The sequence below is a fragment of the Chelon labrosus genome, assembly GCF_963514085.1.
Source record: "Chelon labrosus genome assembly, chromosome: 4".
Taxonomy (NCBI): Eukaryota; Metazoa; Chordata; class Actinopteri; order Mugiliformes; family Mugilidae; genus Chelon; species Chelon labrosus.
This window is the reverse complement of record NC_140340.1, coordinates 31749127-31759754: the sequence shown is the minus strand read 5'-3', so window position 1 is coordinate 31759754 and position 10628 is coordinate 31749127. Positions and strand designations below refer to the sequence as shown.

The 10628-nt window shown below is 41.7% G+C and overlaps 1 protein-coding gene across 2 annotated transcripts in view; it reads left to right on the top strand.

Moving 5' to 3' along the window:
* Positions 1 to 368: 368 nt before the first annotated feature.
* The window catches only part of phactr3b (phosphatase and actin regulator 3b), a 34234-nt gene continuing 23974 nt past the window's right edge, over positions 369 to 10628 (top strand). The window contains exons 1-7 of one of the 2 annotated variants that reach the window (XM_084542619.1): positions 369 to 598; positions 3841 to 3999; positions 4111 to 4185; positions 4321 to 4464; positions 7410 to 7640; positions 7719 to 7926; positions 8951 to 9141. In XM_084542619.1, coding sequence (XP_084398745.1) covers positions 3846 to 3999; positions 4111 to 4185; positions 4321 to 4464; positions 7410 to 7640; positions 7719 to 7926; positions 8951 to 9141 — 1003 coding nt within the window. In that variant the 5' untranslated portion in view covers positions 369 to 598; positions 3841 to 3845. Of the gene's footprint in view, positions 599 to 3763; positions 4000 to 4110; positions 4186 to 4320; positions 4465 to 7409; positions 7641 to 7718; positions 7927 to 8950; positions 9142 to 10628 lie in introns of those variants that run through there. The other variant, XM_084542620.1, reaches the window with a different exon arrangement.

Below are 10628 nucleotides of genomic sequence, written 5' to 3'. Positions count from 1 at the left end.
ACATGTCCCCCCCATCCCCCCCCCGGGATCTGCACCCATGCCCCCCACTAACAACATTCTGTTACCAGACACCACAGGACACCCTCAGAACTTAGGCCCACGTCCATTCTCTGATGAGTCACAACTGTTTTAGAGGCACAAGGGAGACCTACACGATATCAGGCAGGTGGTCATAATGTTATGCCTGATCGGTGTATACTGTACTACTATGTTTTGCAGTAGCAGGGTGAGTGTGTGCCAGTTCTTTCGCTCTCCTCCTCCCGCCCAGAGGGGCGGGGTCCACATGACGGCGGACACCAACACTAGCTATTAGCTGCAGATGTAACCGGGGTCGCCCACACTTTCTTCACTTTCTGCTTTCTCCGACCGCTGCCGTCGCTGTCAGATGAAAATTTTTTTTCCCCCACAAGTTTTCGACAGAGGTTCTTCAACATAGAGCATTTCTGTTTGCGTATTAACTGAAAAATAAAACACGGCGGCTGCGAAACCATCTGTCTCCGCCGGGTAGTGTGTCTCAGCACGTCGGCGTCCTGTGAACATATGATGTGAACGAGGAGAGCTGGAGGAGAACTGGATAGCGGTGTGTGTCCTGTGATAAGTAAGTGTTAACCACAAACATTAGCTGCTGGTGTCCGCTGCTGTTTTATGGTTAGTTCATGGGAACCTTTAATATAATACTATTCATAAGGTGCTTTTTGTTTTAGTGTGTGACAATGTGGTGCTGGTTGTGGTTTAATATTCCTGCTATACTACAGACTTGTGGTTATTCCAGCAGCGAGTTTCTAGTAGCTAATGTGTAGGCTACTTGATTATTTTTTATTTTTAGATAAATATCATACACCTTAAGTAGCCTATAATTTCTCTGGAGACGTTTCTGATAGGATTCTATATTAAAAAAAATCATAAAATTAATTTATTTTATTTTTTTAAGTACAAGTGAGAGTTTTCATTTAGCAGGAGCAGTAGTGAGGGTGAGGAGGATGTTTCCAGGTGCTCTATGTTTGGCATCCTCAGCAAGCTTATTATCTGCAGCAGCAGACCTTTGGCCTACACTATCAGACTTTAATATTTATTTTTCTCTCCTAGAAAATAATTTTCTTTGATATTTCAAAAAGGCCTGTTTATGTTCGGTCAAGCCCCTGCACCCAGCCGCTTCAATAAATATTTTAACTTGCCTATTAAAAATCCACCTCCCCCTTACATTATGCATCATTACAAGCTGGGACGTGATTGGCTGCAGCTTTCCGTCTCTCTGTGGCAACAACCTTCCCATCCACCCAGCAACTCCCTATTCCTCATGCTGTGGTGAATCTCTGCCTCTGAGGGCCTTTTCTGCAGCATCCTGCGTGGTAACCGTGACAACGGGAGCCTGACCCTGGGTGTGCTTGCTGCAGCTTGACCTGGATTTTTGGCATGCGTGACTTGGGCAACTGACCTGCTTCTCACATTGTTTGGCGGTCAAGCAGCACGGGGTGTCAGAGAGAGCTGATACGCCAATACGCTGCTTGTTCATGAATCAGTAGACTCGCTTACGATTGTCTTTATGGTGTTTTGGAGTCTATATCAGAGGTCTGTTAAATTACTAGCTTTTGTCAGCTGCTGATGAAAATAATCATCTGTTAATATCAAAACTACACATTCACTTACCATTCGTCCACACACCAGCCAATTTCCTGCCACATCCAAGCTCACTTGAGGAATCTCTCAGTATAAATCACCCCTCACTTAATTTCTACTTCTTACTGTGTGACTGGAGCCTGTAAGCAAGTGTGTGTGTAGTTCATTTCTTAAGGGATAAATGAACAGATGTTGTGGATTTAGATGTTGCTGACAGAAAATGAAAGTGTTCATTGAGAGCCATCCCTGTGCAGCCTACGGCTCAGCTGTAGGCTCCCTGAGGTGTCAGCTTGTTGTCGGAGCCAGACTGTGTAGGAGTGCCTATTTTCGTCCTTTCTCCAAGGAACCTCTCTTTGTTTCTCTCTGTCTCTGCCACTCGGTGCAGCATGACAGAAGTCAGTTCAGTCAGCCTCTGTGCTTCTCGGCCTGTCTGTCTATCAGTGTGATCCCTCCTCTACAGCTTAGCCTGCAGACTTAGAAGCGCCTCAAGAAGTCAGAGCACCAGCCATTGATTGGCCTTGTCTGTTGAAAGATATCAAAGTGTTTGCACACAATTAGTCAATCAGCTAAAAGTGAATCTGCAAATATCTTGAATTGAAATTAATGAAGCATTTCTTTGTTTTGTGTTTGGCTTGCATAAAATAATCTTGAATGTTTCATGTTAATGGACACTATTGCACCTTACTATCATCCCTGTGTATATAATATATATTCTTCCGTCTCTGTTTCTTGTACATTTGTCCATATGCTAATATGCTAATTTGTACATTTTTGCTGATACTATTTTATTTTATTTTACTAGATTTTATTTATTTATTTTAATTTTATTTTGTTTAATCTTCTTTTTTATCTGTGGTTCTTAAGAGTGTTTTTTGTGTGCAACTCAGCTACTGTGACCAAGCAATTTCCCTTGTGGATGAATAAAGTTTATCTAAGTCTAAGTTCACTTTTTTTATTTTAGTCAGAACATGTAGTATGGCAGCGACTCTGCATCTGAGGTCACTTCTTTAATCTGCATGTTTTAGTCCCGTCAGTATTTATCTGCCAACTAACTTAATTAATATTCATAAAATAGAGGCGATTATTGATCAATCAGTGCCCACTCATTCTCCTCTTAATTCTTAAATTCTTTGTTATCTCCGGTATCAGTAGGGTAAATATTTGCAGCTTTTAAAATTGAAATATTTGTAGTTTAACGTCACCACAAACTTCATATTAGCTGTCGTTGTCTGCTGCTGTTTTATGGTTAGTTCGCGAAGAAACTCCCTTTAAGACAATACTATTCATATAAGATGCTTTTCGTTTTAGTGTATGACCATCAGGTGCTGGTAACGGTTTAATATTGCTGCTATACTAGAAACTTGTGGCTATTCCAGCAGCGAGTTTCTAACATTAAAACAGTCATGAAGGACTGTTATTAGAATTGATACATTTTCATTTGTACCTAATAACTGTCTGGTGAGTTTGTCTGGGTTTTATTCTGTAGTTGGGAGAAACAAGTATGTGTGCATGATGTAAAAAACCTTATCCGTGTTGCAAAGCTGGCATTCTACGGATTATTTTCCAGTACCCGGAAATAATGACAAATGCAAGATGAATAAAAGACAACAAAATTAAACAACTTGTATGTCTAGCTAAACACCACTGGTGTCAGTTACCCGTAGCTGCATGTAAGACTTGTACAATTCTGTCACTACTGCAGGATGTCAAACGTTTTAGCAGACTCCTGCGTACTTCACCAGGATAAGTATGCAGCCTAAAATAGTAAAAAAACAGTGAGGAATGCAGGCTGCAGATGGCTGTGCTGACCTCAGAAAAGGCAGTTGTGCTGAAACTGATTTTATTTCTTCCCTGTGTGTCTTTCAAGATGTGTTTAAAAAGCCTCCCATTGTCTGCGTGTTTCAGGGCCAGGAAGGTCCAGCTGCCCTGAAACCATATGAGTCACACACCAACAATGCGATTCTCTGTCTTCTCCTTCCCCTTGCTGCTCCTCAGAAATTAGATTAGAATCAATAAGACATTTACAAGCGGTGACCCACATTTTCTACTCTCACATGATGATTGGGTGTCAGCGGTGTTCGGTTAATCATGTAAGGAGTGATTTAAGGGATTCCTTTACTCCTCACCGACCATGTCGGAGCATTGATTGATGTCACTGATGCCTGAATGGATTTTGTTATCTGCAGCCTTTTTTTTTTAGGTTGACTGTGTTTTGTGTTGTAGATGTAATGGACCAGCAGAGGGCACTGCATTCTGGTTGTCTGGGCTCAGGGGTCCGTACGCCTCCTGTACGCCGAAACAGTAAGCTGGCAAGTCTGGGACGCATCTTTAAGCCTTGGAAATGGAGGAAAAAGAAAAACGAGAAGCTGAAACCTTCGGCGAGTGAGTGTTACATCAGTCACAAGATAGAGGATGTGTTTGCAAAGAGTTTCATGTTGCTTTTATTTCCCATGCCATCTGTGCACTAGCTACATAAACGTTTGTGGGTTTCAGCGGTGGAGAAAAAGGCAGCTGTACGACAGAAGAGAGACGACCCCGGCAAGAGGAGCCCGGGGGAGACGGAGACAGGTGCAAAAATCACAGATTAACTCCAAAACACACATACAGATATCACCCTACGCTCATTACAGTTGACTTGTCCAGCCACATGATGTCCAACAGCAACACAGACTCATGCTGCTGTCCTCTGTGTTCTGTATACAGAGTCAGATCTTGCTTGTGGGGGTGTTGGTGAGGATCCAGACACCCCAACTCACTCTGATGGTGAGGACAGAGATGATGATGAGCCTGTAGCACCCCTGGCCAGCACCAGCGAAGACCTGGGAAGTGATTTAGAAGCCTCGACAGGTAAGATAAGATAAGATCATCCTTTAATTTGTAATTAGAGAGCATATATGAACCACAGCATTGTTTTTGTATATTGACTCCCAAAAAATCTATTTCCCAATTCAAATCGATCTTGATTTGAAAGATCCAATACTGATCAGTAAAATCCTTGGTTAAATTTTTTTTGCCATTTCCTGTATCATCTCGTTGGAAGTCTCAAGACTGGTTGCACACTGCAAATGTTTTGAGGCTATGCAATGAGATTAGTCCACGTGTGAGGGAAATTCAAAACCGGGCAGAAGCCACTTCTGTGAGAGCACCATCAAGCCTGAAAGCTGACCAGATTTAAAAAAAAAAATTGTGACGACAGAGAAGAGCTGCACAAAAGCAAAGACACATGAAAGATGTGAAACTAGAGGGACAGTATTGTGGAAATACAGCATATCTCTGCAACCAATGACAACATTGGTTTTAGTTTTAAGTAAAATTGTTTCAAAGCTGAAATAGCTCTAAACGAATTGATATTAAATCTAATCAAATTTGGACCTTGTGAATCGGAATCAATCTAATTGAGCTGCTCTTATTATTTTTACATATTGGCAAGTAATCAATTTACAAACATTAAGATAATTTCCCCCCTAACTCTACAGTTCCACTGAGCATTTTAGCATCTTATAGATAGATAGATAGATAGATAGATACTTTATTTATGCCAGTTGTGTTTAGTCTCAGTGCTCTTATGTTATTTCCAGTTGTTCCTGTTTTAGTAAAAAAGCTCATACAGTTGAATATCCAAACAGGATATGGATACAGCTTGTGACTAGCGACAGAACATGGCAAAGCACTTAACAGTTAAAGAGGGAGCTATTTCCATCAGGAGTTGCAGGCGAACAAATCAGAGTAAAAAGAGAGTGAATTATGCTTGTTATGAGGTGGCAGGAAACATAACTCAGAGGTGACTGGTTTTCTGGTTGTGAAAATGTGCTACTGTTTGCTAACTATTCACGTAATCAACTTGTCTTGACATCTCAGTATTCATGCTTGTTTCCACTGCTCACAAGGGGCCGCAAATATCAGTCAGCGGTGGCTTGAGGCTGCTCTGTATTAATCCGCGTTTGTATAGAAACGAAAGACACTGCTTGGGATGAGAAACCTACGGAGAATTGTTACTCAATTCTCAGCTGATTTTTGACTCAATATTTTCACTCGTTCACTTGTTTAATGTTACAGCTCATTTTCGCTTCTTTCACAGCTGTACCAGTCAGTTAGTAGGGCTGGGCGATATGGCTGAAAAATGTATCACGATATAAGTGTTTCATATCAGTCGATATCGATAATTATTGATTTGTTTTTTTAACCTATTCTACCCAGACTTCTCAACTGTGCTGAACAGGAGCATGTCCTTCTAAATGATACACCACTGCATCCGTTATTTCTTTATATCGCTTTGATGTTTTGTCGTATGGCTCTGCTGCCGTGTACCTCTAGATCAGAGGTTGCGCTAGACTTTTTCGTTGCCTGTCATTTTGACTGACAGGGTCATAAAAAATCCCTATTTTTACCCGTCAGTTTAATTTTTTAGAAATGATAACAATGACATATTCAATAGCATTTAATTTTCTTTCATTTTTAATTAATATTCAGTAGCGGTGGAAAAAAAGATTCGGTTCATATAACCAGCCATCAAAGACGACTCAAGACTCATGAATCTAGAGTCTATTTAACCGGCTCAGTTGAGTCAATAAACGGCACCATTCAAACATCTTACATCTCACTCGGCAGAAAAACAAAACATACTACCCGACTTGACCACTAGCAAACTAAGGCACTCAGCCACTCACTCACTTACGCACAATACGCAGAGAAACTAAACTTACACTTACACTACACTTACACTACTAATCAAGAGAGACAAGAGACAGTTAATATGCTCACTCACCACCAAGTTTACAGACATCGATCTGACTCTTGTCAGACTTAAAATAACCAAAATATTGCCAAACTGGTGACGTGACCTTTCCTTTTTTTATCTACAATTTCCTCTTGCGCGGTCGCACTCATATTCTCCTTTCAGTCCATGCTGTTCTTTTTTGTTGTTGTTGTTGTTGTTGTTGTTGTTGATGCCACCAACCTGGCTTAGCTGGGCCGTGATAGGTCGAGAGGCTAAAGCCCTTCCTCTGCCTACATCCCCCAGAATGACTTGCAGTTCTGGCTCGGGGTTTTCTTCCTATTTTTCTCTAACGGAGTTCAAGTGAAATTATCGAACATTCTATCGAACGTATTTTCTATTGATATTGATCACGTGTCTATCGCGATATATATCGTTATCGCTTTATCGGCCAGCCCTATCAGTTAGTTTAATAAACCCACTGTAAAGACATGCGTGAGTCTTCAACAGTAAATCACACTGCTTAGTATGCATCTTGGATGCTATAAAAAGAAAATATGGCTGACATAAAGTCTGCACATACTAAACACAATCAAAAGACCAAATGAAAAAATACGACAAAACATAAACACAAACAACACACTTTCCTAGTGGTATACTGCTTGTCCATATATTGCTTCAGTTACACTTCATATTATAATACATGTATTAGACATGTATGCCTACTTATTTATGTAGATAACCTATATATTTACATGCTTTATTTTTTAAAGAACAACCCTGTTTTTGTGAATCCTCATGCTTTTATTTTTTAGGATGGTTATAACTTTGGGTCATCAACTAATGCAAATTTTGACACTTTACCAGTTTTTAAATGTAGTAAATTAGGATGTGGTGCTCTTCTTTATCGTAGTATTTTAGTTTGATCACATTTTGGGCGATATAATGGTAAATGACTGTTATTAAAATGTGTTTCCTGCTCTAGCTTCAGCATGTCTCAGTTTGTCCAGTAGGTGGAGACAGAGACTTAAGGAAGAAACCTAACCTTTGCATTACCTTTGTTGACGCTTTATTTCAGTGCAAGATGTGACTGAAGATGCAAAGACAGTGGGAGATAACAGTCAGAGTGAAGATGGAGGAGATGAAAGCACCTCACTAAGCGAGCCCAGCGAAGAGCAGACAATGGGGAAAGTGGAGGCTGACGAGGGTAAACCAGAGGTGACAGCAGCCAAACCTCAGAGACGTGCCAGCACCCCTCCTCCGCCCAACCTCCCTGTCAAACTGCTCACGAGGCTGGGCAGCTTAGATGGTGAGTTTACCAGACAGACCCGTGTCTCACAGTGATATCTTACCACAGCACCGTCTCACTTTGACAGTTTTCCTCCAGGTGCTCCTCCTGTGCCAGTCAAAAAGTCCCCAGCCACCTTACCCAGGAACTTCACACTTCCCAAAGACCCTCATGGCTCTCTGCTGAGAGGCAGGATCTCTACACCAACTGGGTCCCCCCACCTTGGAGCGCTGCATCCACAGCTTCCACCCAGCTGCATCATTGAGGAACTGCACCGTGCTCTGGCCACCAAACATAGGCAGGACAGGTCAGCTCATCAGAAAATGTAACAATAAATTGTTTAATCTCTGCTATCGATACTTCAGAAAGCTCTCTGCTCAGTTCATAATTAAGTTAACATTGATAGTGAATATAGATAACTTAGTTCTTGTTGAGAGAACCATCAAGCAGGGCTTAGAAACTAAACTTGCTGACCCGTGTCTTTCTCCATTTGTCTGTTTCTGCTTGCTTTCTTCTTCTGCTTCTGCTGGCAGTTTTGATGCTAAAATGTATGTAACTGTCCTGCAGGTTAAAATAATTCACTTTGACTGGACTTCAGACTGCTTTTAACGCATTCTTATTTGCCAAAAAATGGTTTGCGCTGATGTCATAATAATAAAACGTGTGAACGTGCAATGCAAAAAAATAATGGCATTAAAAGGAATTGGCGCAAATGCACTATTAATGCATTAACTATGACAACAGTAAGTAACCATTAGAGTAGGACTGTTGATGAACAAGAGGATCTCTCACTTTAATTCTGAGAGGGACCCTTACTTGGCCTTACAAGATTAAGTTAAAGCTATTTTAAGTCTCTTCTGTCTGGATTTTGAAAGCTACAGGCTGCAGATTACATGGACGGCCCTGAGTCAGTAGAGTGTCTTTTACACAATGCAGTTACTTCACAAAGTTGAGTTAAGGTCTGGTGGTAGTTAAAGAAACCTCACAAAGATTTACACTTTGGTCATCCCCTCACTCTCTCTTTACTTCCAGTTATTAAAGCTGGATTCACTGTCATGACCACAGTTGCTTACATTGACTTGTAATGTTGTAGATACAAGAAGTCCCATCTAGATTATAAGAATATCTGGGCTGTGTTCATAGCAAGGAAGACACAGCCTAAACTGTTCCTGTTTGTGGAAAAACAAAAATGTATTTGGATTTTATTGTTTTAAGCTTTTTAACCACTCAGCAAGCTCTCTGAAATTCATGCCACACTGTATCTCAGTCACCACACAAACCCTTTACCCAGGTTGTAATTGACAGGCCTGTGTTGTGACGTATGATCTCAGTTTCCAGACAAAGGAAGCACGCCCGTCTCCGAAGCGCAGGCTGGATGGCCGTCTGTCTCGCACGTCCAGTACAGAGAGGGACACTCCTGGGGAGTCGGAGAGCAAGAAGGAGTCTGATGAGAACAAGGAGAACTGCCGGTTGGACGCATACCTGAGTGACCAGGACAGCTGGAATGAGTCTGTGATCTCTGGTAGGTCTGCTGACAGTGGACATGTGGTGTAATATTTGCTTTACCATTACCTGCCTCTTGATGTATAAAGCCACCAGAATCTGGGCACCGTGTCAGGGGATAATGAAACGGCATAATCTCAGCTGATGTTTGTTTACAGTGAGAGGATGACAGGGAGATTTACAGCAATGATGAATAGCAGACTTGCTGGTGTTAAGTTTCAGCGGCCCATCAACATCTGCTCTGTTGGCCTAATTCTTGGCCATTCATGTGGGTTTTTGTTGCGTAACGGCCCGCTGTTAAAATGTCTGCGACTCTGAAGGGACAAACATTAAAAGGGTGGACTTGTAGCGTCATAATGCATCTGACAGACATGCATGCCAGCAACACAAGGGTGATGTGATACCAACATCTGTTAGCTACAGAGATAGTAATGGGATAGTAACTGAATGAAAAGAGATTTACGAAATGAATGAATGTCAGGGTCATAGGTCATATGTGAGATTTTATAGTATGTGAACTTACACTGATCAGCCACAACATTATGACCACTGACAGGAGAAGTAAATAACATTGACCATCTTGTGACAATTCAGTGTTCTGCTGGGAAACTTCTGGACCTGGCATTCATTGGTGTGGATGTTACTTAGACATGTAGCACCCACCTAGACCAGACCAGGCACCCCCACCCCATAGCAATGACACTCCTTGATGGCAGCAGCCATCCCCAGCAGGATGCAGCCTGACACAGACACACACACAAAAACACTTTAGGAACAACTAAAAAAAACATGAAGAACAGCACAAGGTGTTGACCTGGCCTCCAAATTCACTAGATCCCAAACTGATCAAGTATCTGTGGGATGATCTGGAACAAGCCTGATCAACAGAGGTCCCTCCCCTCAACCCATAGGACCCAATGAACCCCACTAACAACATTCTGTTGCCAGACACCACAGGACACCCTCAGAAGGACCATGTCCATTCTCTGAAGAGTCACAGCTGTTTTGGAGGCACAGAGGAGACGTACACAGTATTAGGCAGATGATTTTATTGTTATGGCTGATTGGTGTATGTATGACATACTGTATGAGTCAGTTTAACTCCCACTTTTAGTGACGCTCTGTGTATGGTCAAAAGGACCTCGTCCATTGTTCACTAGGCCTTTGTTGCAACTCTAGTTGTCGTGACTGTCACCCCCTAAAGTCTGGCCATGTCCGTCAAATCATAGATCAGTATGACATCCCTACATTCAGAGAAAATTCCACACATTGAGGGTTTGTGCCATAAAATACAGCATTGTCCCACTGAAGGAGAAGAAGGGTAGGACAATCATTAATCAATGTAACCAGAGCAGGTTTCAGAACTCTTTACATAATGAGAAAAATACAGACAGTTCTTATTGAGCTAGATGTTGACTCAAAACTCTTTTGTGTTTATCTTGCTGTGCTGATGCGTCATTCAAGCTTGACCTCCTGTGCAAGTTAAGGTAGTATAGCTGTGGCAAA